General features: G+C 39.0%; 1 protein-coding gene across 2 annotated transcripts in view; it reads left to right on the top strand.

Moving 5' to 3' along the window:
* Nucleotides 1-16,082, top strand: part of LOC128208165 (WD repeat-containing protein 81-like) — a 31,016-nt gene that overhangs the window by 622 nt on the left and 14,312 nt on the right. The window contains exons 2-11 of one of the 2 annotated variants that reach the window (XM_052911581.1): nt 393-571; nt 781-937; nt 1,070-2,350; nt 2,510-2,680; nt 3,854-3,894; nt 4,155-4,287; nt 6,731-6,924; nt 10,626-11,455; nt 11,753-11,910; nt 15,554-16,079. In XM_052911581.1, the coding sequence (XP_052767541.1) occupies nt 393-571; nt 781-937; nt 1,070-2,350; nt 2,510-2,680; nt 3,854-3,894; nt 4,155-4,287; nt 6,731-6,924; nt 10,626-11,455; nt 11,753-11,910; nt 15,554-16,079 (3,670 nt within the window). Of the gene's footprint in view, nt 1-392; nt 572-780; nt 938-1,069; nt 2,351-2,509; nt 2,681-3,664; nt 3,763-3,853; nt 3,895-4,154; nt 4,288-6,730; nt 6,925-10,625; nt 11,456-11,752; nt 11,911-15,553; nt 16,080-16,082 lie in introns of both variants that reach the window. The other variant, XM_052911580.1, reaches the window with a different exon arrangement.

Raw genomic sequence — 16,082 nt, 5'->3', positions numbered from 1 at the left:
ACCTTACTACTTTTTCTTCATTCTTTAATAGCATCAGTCATTTCCAACCTTATTTTGTTACTCTGAATATTATGATTTTGAAGTCCTTATTTTTTTCATGTGATTTAGCTTTGTCTGGAACGCGACACATTCAAATAAAGCAATGTTTAAAAACCTAAACAATTTTTATCTGATCAAAGGTCAAGTTTCAATGAATTTTGTTCTAACTTGAATATTGCTGTTGGGAGTCAGACGAATCTAATTATACCCTAAAAAAATGACACGAAAAACTAATCTTAGCCTTAGAGATATTATTTTGATAGCATGATTAATTTGTAGCATTCAGGTCAGTTATAAGTTGTTTCTAAATAGCCGTTCCATGTCGTTAAGGTATGATCATGTTAAAACTGCAGGTGCATGAGGATTGGCTGAAGAGTTTGCATCAAAAGACTTTGCAGGAGTGTCCAAAAGCAGCGTTGATCGGGCGTGATGATGCAAGTCTGTTTCTTGCTCCCTCTCACCAAACGCTGCCAAAATACTGGAAAAGAATTAGTGTGAAGATCGTGCAGAAGTTTGATCAACCATGCAAACTGTAAGATCATAATGAAAAGTTAAATAACAACAACTCCATGTATTTATCTTAAAACAAAAAAGACACTTGTAGTTGGGAATGTGTACTTCTGAGCTGACCCGTATGTAATCAACCATATTGTCGTGAACAAAGATTCAAAGGTAAATTTGTGAATGATGTATGTATCAATTTTTGTGTGTAAAATTGTTATGAAATATTTATCATTACAGCTTACGAAATGGTCCTCTATGCAACACAAGCCGCGTAACCACATGCACGGAGCATCTAGCTCAGACAGCACGGGAAAATTTCAGTAATCTTTGGTCAGCTGCACATATGCATTACACAACACAACCAATGGACACTGTCCACCATATGCAGGATAAGGTATAAACATCATTTTGCCCCAGTTATATGTGGTAAACTCTTCAAAAATGATTTGTTGTATTTATATATATATGTTCAAAATGTGAAATTCTCTTTACTGTATGTTTCATGAGATGGTTTTCTTTTGTACAGTTCAGCAATGTACTGCGGAGCTACTTGCAAAGACTGAAGCCAGAAGTGTATATAACTCTGCCAGACAACCACCAAATTGATGAGTTACCTAGCAACCACACTTGTTACCATGACAAAATGTTTGGTAACAATGCCATTCCAACCTTTGCTGTGATAGAGACAATGTCGACATTCTATATCATCCAACCTTACATTGCATACTCTTTATGGGACATAGTGGCCTACAGCCCAGCTGTGTTTGAAAGTTCACATGCAAAATGTCTGTTTGTGCTCTACCAGATACTGCAGGCCATGCAATCATTCCATAGGATTGGCTTATCAGTGGGGGATTTATTGTTGGATAATGTAAGAATTGATGAGAAACTGTGGGTGTATTGTACATACCCAAGCATTCCTGGTTTATTTAAGGATGTGTCAGTCAAGAATCAGGTAGAATACTCTAGTTCTGTTATAAATATTGGAAAGGATACCCAAAGCAATGATCTGGAATCAAACTATACTGAGGAGTTGAATGTGAGTTCTGTTGAAGGCCTAATTCAGTCAGGTAGTATGAGTGAATGTGACAGTGAAGTAAGATTAGAGAGAAAATTATCCAGACTCAGTGATAAAGAGAACTTCATGATGGATGCTCTGGATGTAATGGACGAGTTCCAGGTTATAAACCTCAGCCTTGACAACTTGGCATCCATTACTGAGCAGTGGGTCCATTATAAAATGAGCAATTTCCGATATCTGATGTACCTGAACTATCTTGCTGGTCGTAGGCTAGGAGATCCAAACCACCATCCTGTAATACCCTGGGTCATGGACTTCACCTCTACCCATTCTGGACTAAGAGACTTGACTATGTCAAAGTTTAGGTTAAATAAAGGTGACAGTCAACTTGACTTCACCTTTGAAGCCATGGGAGAGATTGGAGGGGACAGTGAACACATCCCACATCATGTGTCTGATGTTCTCTCTGACATCACTTATTATTTGTATAAGGCAAGAAGAACACCTAAACATTTACTCTGCACATATGTTAGAACTAAATGGGTGCCAAATGAGTACCCTTCCAGCATTGAGAGAATGTACCAATGGACTCCAGATGAGTGTATCCCAGAGTTCTTCACAGATCCTACTATATTTACCTCCATCCATGAAGATCTCCCTGACCTGGAGCTGCCCAGCTGGTGCTCATCTGCCCCTGAGTTCGTGGAGCGACATCTCGCCATGCTTGAGAGTGAACAGGTCTCATGTGACCTGCACCACTGGATTGACACTACATTTGGCTTCAAGGTAAAAGTTTCTTGAAAGGTAGAAAACTAATACATTGAATTGATATGAGAAGCGATACTCCCTGTGTAAATAATTAAAGTATTGGGTTGGTACAGTGTATTTTGTTAATACCAAACCATATTTACGTGAATAAATGTGTCCATTCTATTCTTCATGCAGCTGAGTGGCTACTCCGCCATCAAGTGTAAGAATGTGTACCTGCACCTAGTTGATGGTCACCGAACGGTCCAAAACCATGGTGTGGTGCAGATGTTCCCCCAGCCCCACCCCCACAGGCTTCCCTTTACACACACACTCTCACTCCTCCCCATCAGGGTACGCAAACCTCAGGTAAGAAAGGGTTAAAATGATAAAATATACTAAATAATTGCAACATAGCAAAATATCTGGGCATATTGCATATAGGGTGTTGTATTGACATGTAGAGCATTTAAATTGTTATTAAGAAATTGTTTATATAAGAGCAGGTTTCCGTTAAGAATTTTAAAGTGAAAGTTCCTTGCCATCACTTTTGGAAGTTTTTCTGCCAAACATGGGAGTTCAAGTTTCTCAAACACAGCAATTTTCTCCATTATTGTACAACAATTCTGACCAAAAAAAATATGTAATTTGCAACTACATGTAAGATATGGCAAATCCACAAAAGTACATTTAAACTAATAATTTCATTAAAAACTTATTGACAATGTGGCCTTTAATGCAGCATTGACACCAGGGGATATTTGTATAAAACTGGATACATGTACTTATAATATTTTGGTCAGTTTGCGCATGCAAGCAATTTATTTCATCATCAGTCATAAATGGATAAATATCGACCATCATTTCGACTAGCTTGAACCAAACCAAAGAAATAACCAGTTATATACATCTGGCTGCAGTTGTTACTATCTTAATCCTCACCTTTAGTTATATACTAGCAATCATCCTTTACAGACGCCCTAAAAGAATATTAAAATGTCCTACTATATGCTATAACATGGAAACGTTTTTCTTTAACAACTCTTTTTGGTGTAATTTAAAAAAATGCATGATGAATGTTTGGGGTTTTAAACTTAATGTATGTGCATGATGTGTGAACTATTTTCAGATATTAGTACATTGTTTTGTCAAACTTCTATGATGTAACCTCTTTGTGATCATGTTGTTATGAAAGAAAGGTTATCTAAGTACACTTAATTGCAAATGCATTTCAACAAAATATCATAAAATAATGCAGTTTTTAATTATCATAATAACACTCTGAAGAAAAGTTTGAAAACATTGTAATGACCAGTTGAGCACTAATTAATGTAATGTACTGTGATGTTGTAGGACAGATTGATTCCCCTGTATGAGGGCCTGGGTCATGGACCTGATCCTTCGAAGCATGACGCTGAAAGTCTTGTATATACATACATTGTAGACTACAGGTGCTACCTTCTTGTATTATGTAGCCTTGGTGTAGTATATATTTGCTGAATTTATTCTCACCTGCTTATCCTTGCATTCCCTGTCTTTCAGACAATGCATCCATCCTCCAGTAAAGCAACTCTGTCTGACAGGTAATTCATCCCGATATTGTAGAATGTTTCTGCTTTTTGAGGCTTATTTGATAGCACACTGACCACAGCTTGGCAATTATATACTTATAAATCATAAACCATTACAAGCATTGATATCGCATTTGTATTGAGTAAATAGTTAATAGAACGCATTAGCAATATATTGTTATATTTGATATATTTGATTTATCTGAAGTGCATGCATGCATGACTGTTTCTAGCATCCATACATGTAACCAGTTCACATATATTTTCTACAGGGATGTAGAGCATAGTCTTATAAAGCTTCCAGATGACTTTGATCCCACTGCTGCACTGGATCATTTGGAGGCTTTGCATTCATTCACCTTGAAAACTGCTGACAGACTGCCACCCAACTGTACTGGGAAGAAGGTAGGAATTCTTCCTCCATTGTCATGTTAATGGTTGATTATAACAGACCATTAATTAATCTCACTGCAATCAATTTCTGGAGCCATGATTATGAACAGCCTCAAAGTCTTAAGTTCAGACTCATGAGGCAAAACTGCAAATCTTAAAAAAGTTTGTTTCATTTGCTAAATCAAAATATGCAATTGTACAATTATTCACATTTATTTTTGTTACACAAATTGAATAAAGATGATTCTCTGTTATTTTGTAAAAGTGTTTTTGAACAGGGTTGTTTCAACCCTGTTCAGTGTAGCCACAAACTCGACACTCACAACAGAAAATTCCTATTAATAGTAACAAATGTCGCCTGCTGATTTACCACCAAAAATATAGTTTGAGAAAGTGCAGACTATATTAATTGCAAGCTATGTTTCCAATAACAGAGTAAGATTTGACAAAGCAAGAAGCAATCATAACGCAATATCTATTTAAATAATTTAATCTGATGAACTTAGATAGAAATAACATTAAAGTAGTATCCCAAAAAATGAATGAAGATCGAAACGTACACAAAGAATTACTATCCACTCAAAGCGCATCATTAAATCACGTGACACAATGATGAAGCCAAGTGAATTTACAGTCGAAGAGAGATAATCCCAAATGAGATAATGCAGTAAGTTAATCAGATTTCTCTCCCTTGTCTTTGTAAATAAGAAGCGGGAACTCTCAAGCTTGATTGATTGTCGTGCACAGTTGAAGTCTACAGAGATGTTTGTTTTACTTTGTTTTAGAAAACATGATTGTTTTACTTGGAATCTGATGTTCTGATGGTTAGTATTGATTTGCATTTGTAGTCTTTTGTGTTTGTCTTGGGTTAGCAATGGATTGGAATGATCATTATTTCATTCAGCTGCATTTATTTAGTTTTGTCATGTATTTTTACGACATCAGCAGATTTTGTATTTAAAACGAGAATGGCAGTTCCGTGATTTTCTTTTAGCCTCTTTCCATATACTAATATATGGGGTTTGGTAACAGATGATAACATGCATGGATAACAGAAGTCACCATGGGAGTACGAGGGAGTAGGAGTGTTTGATTCCATAAATCAGTAAGTTCCATGTCAATGTTTTGTTTTATGATGTACTGTGTTGTTTTTGTTGTTGTAATCGCTTGTATTATATGTGTGTTTTATATGCTTTAGCCATTTAATTTAATCTGCCACTGCACACGAATAAATCATATAAGATATTAGACTGTTTACGATGTTAACTTAATAAACATGTTATTATTCATTATCTTATGATTGTTTATATTTATATTTTCAGGACGCTCCGATATTATATCTACATTCGATAATGTTGAATATAGAGATATTGAAGAGCACTGTGTTTGTTGTTTGAACTATCAAACTGCTACATATGGTAACCTGGACATAAAGACCTACCCTTGCTTAGGAATTACAAATGTATTTACATCTTAAAACCTGGAATGACCTAGAATGCAACAATGGTCTCATTGATCTCAATGATTGCACAGTTTCCCTGCTTAAAACATCACTTGATAGCCCACGTGGGAATAACAAACATGCTAAAGTGCTGATGAGTTACCTGACGATATAGAAAATAGAAGAGAGTTGCTGACCATATAGACAATGAAGGAAAAAATGTTTTGAAATTAAAGATTTTATGCTAACTTTATTTTTATATATATATATATATACACACACACACTTTTTATAGTGTACGTATAGACGGATGTTTGTGCATTTATTTTTGTAAATGGAATTTTATTTAAATGAATCGATTTCTATGTTTGCTGATTTGGTGTAAATATGAGAAAATATCGAAGATTTAATAACTTTTTTAGGTGTTTCATCTACAATTGTTTGAAATCAATTATTTAAATTTTCATCATTTTAATTAAGAAACTATTTCTCTTTAATCTGTTGTATTTTCGAAGTTGTTTTGTGAATAACAAGGCTAACATAGGCAAACTCTTTCTAATGAGTAAAGTTTGATAAGTATATATATACTCATATGTAACACCATATGATGGAGTTCTGCTTGGATTGGTTACATTCTCCATCCTTTTGCCTTCTTACACAGCGACATTAATTTTATTGTCAAATATTAATTTTTCATTTACCATCATGCTTCAATAAACCTGGGGCGGCCCCTGTGGTTGTTTTACATGGGGACTCTCAGATTCACTGTGCAACATATCAGCACCTTATTATACACACATGATCGTGAATCATAATGGTGAAAACCCGTATAAAACCCTGTTCAAGCCTGAATCAAGACTTGGACTTGAGACTGTTCGTAATCAGGACCCCTGGTCTGTTCCACAATTTAAACAGAAAATACATTACCAGTAATAATCACCTTTTACTTAATTATACTAAAACAAACCTTAAGTCATCGTTGATTGAAGAGGAATTCTTCTTTAATTATTATAGAAAGTAGAGATGAGGTTTACTGAGCTGCATGATAACATGGGAGTGGTATGGCGGGACATACAGCAGTTTGCTTGCCTCATGTGTGAACTGTGTCTCGGGAACCAGCTGCTGGCCCTCACCAGGCAAGCCAGTCTACGGGAGAGGTACAACACCATTGGGAGACTCTGGTCTCGGGATAAGGGCAGTCTACCAAGGTGAGTCTATATTCATAACCCGGTATATCAAAAAGAAAATAACAGAAATTTGAAAGAAAAAAAATCCAATGGTTATAATTTCATAAAGTGAGAACATTCTGCAGGACTTAAATATTTTTAGCTCTACTGACCAAAGGCCAGAAGAGCTTATACGATGGTAATGTGTACGTAGTATGTTCGTCCGTGCATCTGTAAACAATTGCTTGTGAACACGATACAGTCTTCAGTTTTGATTATATCTCGATGAAACTTGTACAGTATCTCGATATCCATTAGAGCTCGGTTCCTTTTGAAAAGTCAGATCCGCCCATGCATGCCTAGATTATGGCCCTTGATAGTATAAAAAAAAAGCTATTGTGTAAACAATTGGTTGTGAACACGATACAGTCTTCAGTTTTGATTGTATCTCGATGAAACTTGTACAGTATCTAGATATCCATTAGAGCTCGGTTCCTTTTGAAAACCAGCCAGATCTGCCCATGCATGCCTAGATTATGGCCCTTGATAGTATATAAATGCTATTGTGAAAACACTAGCTTGTGAACACGATACAGTCTTCAGTTTTGATTGTATCTCGATGAAACTTGTATAGTATCTAGATATCCATTAGAGCTCGGTTCCTTTCGAAAACCAGCCATATCCCACCATGCATGCCTAGATTATGGCCCTTGATAGTATAAAAAAATGCTATTGTGTAAACACTAGCTTGTGAACATGATACAGTCTTCAGTTTTGATTGTATCTCGATAAAACTTGTACAGTATTTAGATATCCATTAGAACTCTGTTCCTTTTGAAAACCAGCCAGATTTGCCCATGCATGCCTGGATTATGGGTCTTGAAAGTATAAAAAATGCTATTTTAAGCTATTTTAAGCTAAGTCTAATTTTTAGCCAAGACTACATGAACGAAGTCTATTTTCAGCCAAGTGTACAAAGTTTGTTCAAATTATGCCCCTGGGATCATTACTGCCCCCCCCCCCCCCCCCCCCGGATATTGTCCCACAAGTTGTTGTTCAAATTATGCCCCTTGGGTCAAAACTGGCACTGCCTTGGGTGTCACAATTTTCCTAGAGTCTTATTTAAGAAATATTTTCAAAATCTTCTAGTTTCAAACCACAAGGCCCATACCTTTGATATTTGTTGTGGAGCATGTGGAGCATCATATGATGTAATTGAAAACATTTGAAATAATGCCCCTTGGGCAAAAGCTGGCCCCACCCCTTTTGACTTAATTATTAATTTTTAAAGCTACAGTAATGAAATTTTGACCATGTGAACAGTTTTGCAAACAAGCATTAATGTTGTTCTCGGATGTCCTTGACTTTGACCTTTGACCGACTTTTTATTTTTAAGGCCACAGAAATGAAATTTTGACGATGAGTACAGTTTTAAAAGCAAATATTTCTTACCCTCAGAATACCTTTACTTGGCAAATATTAAAATAGTTCATGCAACTAATCAGCTTACAACACTTCCTGTCCTCAGATGTTGAACGTGCAGCGTTTTCAGCTAACCCAAACACTAAAAGTTAACTATGTATTTGTTGCCTATTACTCAAACGTACATGCTCTGGATTGAAAATGACCACAAGAGCCATGCCAGTAGAGCATAGGCCCTTTTGGGCCTCTTGTTTTACAAAACGGGACCACTTAAGGTGTTTGATATGAAAGTTATGTGGTATAAGATAATTTTGTTACAAATATTTTTTTTTTTAAAAATACTTAAAATTTATGAAGATTCTGATGTTATAAAAATCATAATCAGCGTATGCTGTTCCAAGCCATTTTTATGCCCCCCTTCGAAGAAGAGGGGTATATTGCTTTGCACAGTCATGTCGGTCGGTCGGTCCGTCGGTAGACCAAAGCTTGTATGAGTGATAACTCAACAATTCCTGGACGTATGGTCATCAAACTTGACATGAAGGTTGGGCCTGACCAGTAGATGATCCCTATACATTTTAGGGCTCATCAGGTCAAAGGTCAAGGTCACAGTGACCTTTAATGGTAAAATAATTTTTAAGCTTGTCCGAGTGATAACTCCACAATGCCTAGACCTATGGTCATCAAACTTGATATGGAAGTTGGGCCTGACCAGTAGATGACCCCTATTGTTTTTGGGGGTCATCGGGCCAAAGGTCAAGTTCACAGTGACCTTGAATGGTAAAAGGTTGTCCGAGTGATAACTCGACAATGCCTGCACCCATGGCCCTCATACTTGACTTTGAGATTGGGCCTGACCAGTAGATGACCCCTATTGTTTTTGGGGGTCATCGTGCAAAACGTTAAAGTCACAGTGACCTTGAATGGTAAAAGGTTGTTCGTGTAATAACTGGACAATGCCTGCACCCATGGCCCTCAAACTTGACTTGGAGGTTGGGCCTGACCAGTAGATGAACCCTATTTTTTTGGGGGGGGAGGAGGGAGTCATCGGACCAAAGGTCAAGGTCACAATGACCTTGAATGGTAAATGGTTGTCCAAGTGATAACTAGAAAATGCCTGCACCCATGGCCCTCAAACTTAACTTGGAGGTTGGGCCTGACCAGTAGATGGCCCCTATTGATTTTAGGGGTCATAGGGCCAAAGGTCAAAGTCACAGTGACCTTGAATGATAAAAGGTTGTCCGAATAATATCTAGACAATGCCAACACCCATGGCTCTCAGACTTGACTTGGAGGTTGGGCCTGACCAGAAGATGACCCCTATTGATTTTATGGGTCAAAGGTCAAGGTAACAGTGACCTTGAAAGCAAACTCACAATTCCTGGACTTATGGTCATCAAACTTGACATGAAGGTTGGGCCTGACCAGTAGATGACCCCTTTTATCTTTGGGGGTCATCGGGCCAAGGTCAAGTCACACTGACCTTGAAAGCAAACTCAACAATTCCTGGACGTATGGTCATCAAACTTGACATGAAGGTTGGGCCTGACAAGAAGATGACCCCTCTTGACTTTGGGGTCATCGGGCCAAGGTCAGGGCCACAGTAACCTTAAACGCAAAAAAAATCTCCCAGCGATATCTCAACAATGCCTGAACCTATCATCATCAAACTTGACATGGAAGTTGGGCCTGACCAGTAGATGACCATTATTGATTTTAGAAGCCATTGGGTCAAAGGTCAAGTTCACAGTGACCTTGAGTGCGAAAATGTTTCGAGTGATAACTCGACAATGCCTGCACCCATGGCTCTCAAACTTGTCTTGGAGTTGCGTCTGACCTGTAGATGACCCCTTATGATTTTAGGTGTCAAAGGTCAAGGTCACAGTGACCTTGACGAAAAAAGCTTGTCTGTGTGATAACTTGTATATGCCTTCACCCATGGCCCTCAAACTTGACATTTAGATATTTGGTGACCAGCTGATGACTCCTATGGATTTTCCTATGGATTTTGAGGTCATAGAGGCAAAGGTCATGGTCATAACACACTCTATCCTCACACTTTGAATGGTCATAATCTTAAAACTGTCTTAACGACATCCAATGTCAGTGACAAATCAGCTGTCATTTCGGTCCATGCATATTTCATTCAATTGTCCATATAATCCTGACAACATGGCGCTGAGAGTGGCATAATGTTTGACAAACATCTCTTGTTAAACATAATTTATGGAATGTTAAGCCTTAACTTAAGGACATAATAAATACATACATGTAGCTTAAGCAGTTGGTGAATGGATCTTTTAGCTTTATTTCCTTTGCAGAATTATTCACACTGCTGCTGAGATTCTCTTGAATCTTGAAAACTTCAAGGAACAAGATAAAGAAACTGATACTAGTGGTTTGCTGTTCGAGTACCCCATGGTGAACAGCCTAGGTCTACCCCCACCTACCCCGGCCCTGCTAGTTCAACCAAGCTGTAATGTATTGCCCTTCCCTCCATACTTTGGTGGGCTGTATGAGCTCATCAATAACATGAAAAACATTGACAAGGATGTCAGCTATAAACTCAACCAGCTGAAATCTGCTCGAGAAAAAAATAAGGTAGAAAAAATCCTTCTCAGAAAGAAAGTTGAGATATTGGAGTTGTATTTAAGGAAAAACAGTGGTAGAATATCAGATGAAGGGTTTGAGATCCTTCTACCCTACATCAGGGACCTGTTTGAGGACCCAGTGACTACTGTGCAGGCAGCCTGGTCCATCCTGGGACATGTAGGCAGAGAGCTGGGTCCGGCCCAGCTGGCCAAGAACCTCATGCCATGTCTTATCAGAATATACAGTGGTGAAGACTCAACACCAAAACACATGAAACTCTACCATCGATCATTTCTGGTTCAACTGTTGCTCCATCTTGGTCTAGAGTCGTTCTTGTCTAATTTCTCTACCCTCCTGGTGGAAGCTGTGGCAGGATACAAAAACTTTGTGGTTATCCCTCATACCTCACAGGATGACATGGAAGAAGAGAAAGAGGAGGAGGGGTTTCCTAGCAACAGTGATCACCATAGCAGCCATCAAGATGAAGCAGAGGACCAGATAAATGAAGAAATACCTGAATGTGAAGAAAATGATGACGAACAGGATCCAATGCAAGTTGGTATGCACAAGTGAATTGATTGCCTTTCATTAAACATTTCTGAAGAGTCTTGCGCTTAAATACCTTGATAACATACTTTATTGGTAACAAAAGAGACCTTTATCAATACCTTTTTCTTTAGTGTGTGTTTGAAGTATTCAAATTCCTGTTGTCACAATGTTTTTCATTTTTTTTTTTTTTTTTTTAAATATCTTATTATAAGTACCTTTCCAAAACATTTTGGCATCTGGTAAATGTTTAAATAAGTGGTGAACCATTCAGCCATTCATAACATTATTTAACAATTACTCTTCGCAGAAGATGAGGATGTTCGACCGGACCAGAGAGAGGATGAGCAGCCAGACTACCTTGGGGATTACGCAGAGGACGATGATGTCACAGAGCTGGAGGGGGCATTCCCTAGCCTCATTCTGGGACACCACAATAAGTCTGAGGATTCCTTCAGTACAGATAGGGTGAGCAGTGAAGAGTCTTTTCTGCAGTAGAAAAATATTTCTGTAAAATCACAATAATGCAAAAAATAAGCATGATGTGTCAGTATTTTAATATGCCCCCCTTCCAAGAAGAGAGGTATATTGCGTTGCACATGTCGGTCGGTCGGTAGGTCAGTCGGTCTGTCGGTCCTGGAGGTCCATCGGTAGACCAAAGCTTGTCCGAGTGATACCTCAACAATGCCTAGACCTATGGTCATCAAACTTGACTTGGAGGTTGGGCCTGACCAGTAGATGGCCCCTATTGATTTTCGGGGACATTGGGCAAAAGGTCAAGGTCACAGTGACCTTGAATGATAAAAGGTTGTCAGAGTGATAACTCAACAATGCCTGCACCCATGGCCCTCAAACTTGACTTGGAGGTTGGGCCTGACCAGTAGATGACCCCTATTGATTTTAGGGGTCGAAGGTCAAGGTCACAGTGACCTTGAAAGCAAACTCGACAATTCCTGGACCTATGGTCATCAAACTTGACATGAAGGTTGGGCCTGACCAGTAGATGACCCCTCTTGACTTTGGGGGTCATCAGGCCAAGGTCAAGGTCACAGTAACCTTTAACGCAAAAAAGTTAACAAATCTTCTCCCAGTGATATCTTAACAATGCCTGAACCTATCATCATCAAACTTGACATGGAAGTTGGGCCTGACCAGTAGATGACCTTTATTGAATTTAGGAGTCATCAGGTCAAAGGTCAAGTTCACAGTGACCTTGATTGCGAAAATGTTTCGAGTGATAACTCGACAATGCGTGCACCCATGGCACTCAAACTTGACTTGGAGTTGCGTCTGACCTGTAGATGACCCCTTATGATTTTAGGGGTCATAGGGTAAAAGGTCAAGGTCACAGTGATATTGAGCGAAAAAGCTTGTCTGTGTGATAACTTGTTAATGCCTGCACCCACGGCCCTCAAACTTGACATTTAGATTTTTGGTGACCAGCTGATAACACACTCTATCCTCACATTTTGAATGGTCATAATCTTCAATGCCTCAATGGCATCCAATGTCATTGACAAATCAGCTGTCATTTTGGTCCATGCATATTTCAATCAATTGTCCTTATAATCCTGACAACATGGCGCTCAGGGGAGAATAATGTTTGACAAACATCTCTTGTTTATTTTACCTTACTGCAAGCTTAAACACAATTTAATGCATTTTGTAAGTCATGGAAAGATGTTTTCATTGTGTTTATGCAATTAAATCGCTTGGCCAATTCTTAATACAATAGATCTCTGAAACCTGTTTATAGCATGACAGTTGGTATGGTCATAGCCTTGGTTTTGCCATCTGAACAGGAGTTCCAGTCATGAAAAAATGATTCTCATAACAAAAATATTCATATGAAAGTTATTACTTATGTTTGTACCCACTAGCAATGTACTTATGCATGGTAAGTCCAATAACTCTGAGGGAAATTTTTTCATGTCCCTTGGTTAAATGAGAACAAATGGATGATCATTATGTCTCCCCCTCACTGGGGGAGACATATTGTTTTTGCCCTGTCCGTCAGTCCGGTAGTCCGTCAGTCCGTCCGTACGTCACACTTCGTTTCCGATCGATAACTGGAAAACCGCTTGACCTAGGATCACCAAACTTGGTAGGGAGGTTGGTCGTGAGGTGTAGAGGATCCCTATTGTTTTTGGGGTCACTAGGTCAAAGGTCAAGGTCGCGGCGACCCCCAATATAAAAAACATTTCTGCTCAAAATCTTGAGAACGGTTTGACCTAGGTTCACCAAACTTGGTAGGGAGGTTGGTCATGAGGTGTAGAAGATCCCTATTGTTTTTGGGGTCACTAGGTCAAAGGTCAAGGTCGCGGCGACCCCCAATGTAAAAAAACATTTCCGCTCAATATCTTGAGAATGGTTTGACCTAGGTTCACCAAACTTGGTAGGGAGGTTGATCATGAGGTTTAGAAAACTCCTATATTTTGGGGGGTCACAAGGTCAAAGGTCAACGTCGCTGTGACCTCTAATGTAAAAAAATATTTCCGTGCAATATCAGGAGAATGCTTTGATCTAGGTTCACCAAACTTTGAAGTGAGGTTGGTCATGATGTCTAGATGATCCCAATTGTTTTGGGGGTAACAAGGTCAATAGTCAAGGTCGTGGTGACCTTCCATGTAAAAATCATTTGCGTGTAATATCTTTATGTCTCCCCCATTCATGGGGAGACATATTGTTTTTGCCCTGTCCGTCAGTCAGTCCATCAGTCTGTCAGTCAGTCAGTCAGTACGTCACACTTCGTTTCCGCCCAATAACTATAGAATTCTTAGACCCAGGAACTTCATACTTGGTATGCTAGTTGGTCATGACTAGTAGATGACCCCTATTGAATTTGGGGTCACTAGGTCAAAGATCAGGGTCAACGTGACCTTGAGGTTAAGAAACGGTTTCCACTCAATAACTAAAGATCCTTTGGGTCCAGGAACTTCATACTTGGTATGCTAGTTGTTCATGACTATTAGATGACTCCTATTGATTTTGAGATCAAAAGGTCAAAGGTCAAGGTTACCTTCAGGTAAAAAATGTTATGTTGGCAGTGACCTTAAGCTTAAAAATGGTTTCTGCTCAATAACTAAAGAAAGCTTGTACCCAGGAACTTCATAGTTGTTCATGACTAGTAGATGACTCCTATTGATTTTGAGATCAGTAGGTCAATGGTCAAGGTCACCGTGACCTTGAGGTGAAGAAACTGTTTCCGCTCAATAACTAGAGAACGCTTGCAACCAGGAATTTCATACTTGGTATGCTAGTTGGTCATGACTAGAAGATGACCCAAATTGATTTTGAGATCACTAGGTCAAAGGTCAAGGTTGCCATGACCTTGAAGTGAAGAAAAAGTTTCCGCTCAATAACTAAAGATCCTTTGGTTTCAGGAACTTCATACTTGGTAAGCTAGTTGTTCATGACTAGAAGATGACCCCTATTGATTTTCAGATCAAAAGGTCAAAGGTCAAGGTTACCTTCAGGTAAAAAATGATACGTTGGCGGTGACCTTAAGCTTAAAAATGGTTTCTGCTCAATAACTTAAGAACGCTTGTACCCAGGAACTTCATTCTTGGTACGCTAGTCGGTCATGACTAGTAGATGACCCCTATTGATTTTGAGATCAGTAGGTCAAAGGTCAAGGTTGCCATGACCTTGAGTTGAAGAAATGGTTACCGCTCAGTAACTAAAGAACACTTGCACCCAAGAACTTAATACTTGGTATGCAAGTTGGTTATGTAGATGATCCCTATTGATGTTGTGATCAGTAGGTAAAAGGTCATGGTCACGATGACTGTGAGCTGAAAAATGGTTTCCGATCAATAATTGAATAACGCTTGCGCCCAGGAACTTCATACAATGCAAACTTCGTTTACATTTTCCATGATTAATCAACAACACTTTCTTCTCTTCACTATTTAATATAATCGAATAAACCAAACTTCACTGTTGGTTTGTCTCCAGTCCAAAGTTACAAATTTCATGTCCATCATTTATTTTTTCTCAGCTACGACCACACAATAGGGGAGACAAGCGCTTTTTCAAAAAAGCAATCTCTAGTTGGAATCTGCTTTCGGTGCTATTGTTTTTTTAATCTGGGACTCTTGTACAATTCCAGATGTCCCAGCAGAGCTATGAATATGAAGCCAATAGGGATGATGACTCTGGGCGGACTGATCCCAGCAGTTCTGACAAGGCCTCTGTCCACAGTATCTCCCACATTCTCGATATGTCAGAGGATTCTAGCAGGGCCTCACAGGAGCCAGAAGATACCAGCGAGGAGAGGAAGATGAAACACAGCCACTCAGTGCACTTTGAAATGGAAGAGGAGTTGTATGGGGGTAGAAGTCAATTAAACACAAGTACTGAACACCAGAATGATCAGGAAAAAGCAGAGGTAGTAGAAAATGGAGAGGAGGAATCAAAATTAAGCTCCTTCATGATCCGGAGTGAGACGGATGAGTTTCAGCAGATCCACTACAGTCACACTATAAACATCTGTGACGTTGCTGCTGAGAGTATTAAATGGTTATCACATCGCCTAGGGCCCCTACTGACAGCCAAGTTTCTCTCCAAGAATCTTGTCCGTATGCTGGCACTGTGCTACCTTGCAGAGGAACAGATAGAACCTGTACATGAACAGTGTA

Source organism: Mya arenaria, chromosome 11 (genome assembly GCF_026914265.1).
Source record: "Mya arenaria isolate MELC-2E11 chromosome 11, ASM2691426v1".
Taxonomy (NCBI): domain Eukaryota; kingdom Metazoa; phylum Mollusca; class Bivalvia; order Myida; family Myidae; genus Mya; species Mya arenaria.
This window is presented reverse-complemented; position numbering and strand designations above follow the sequence as displayed.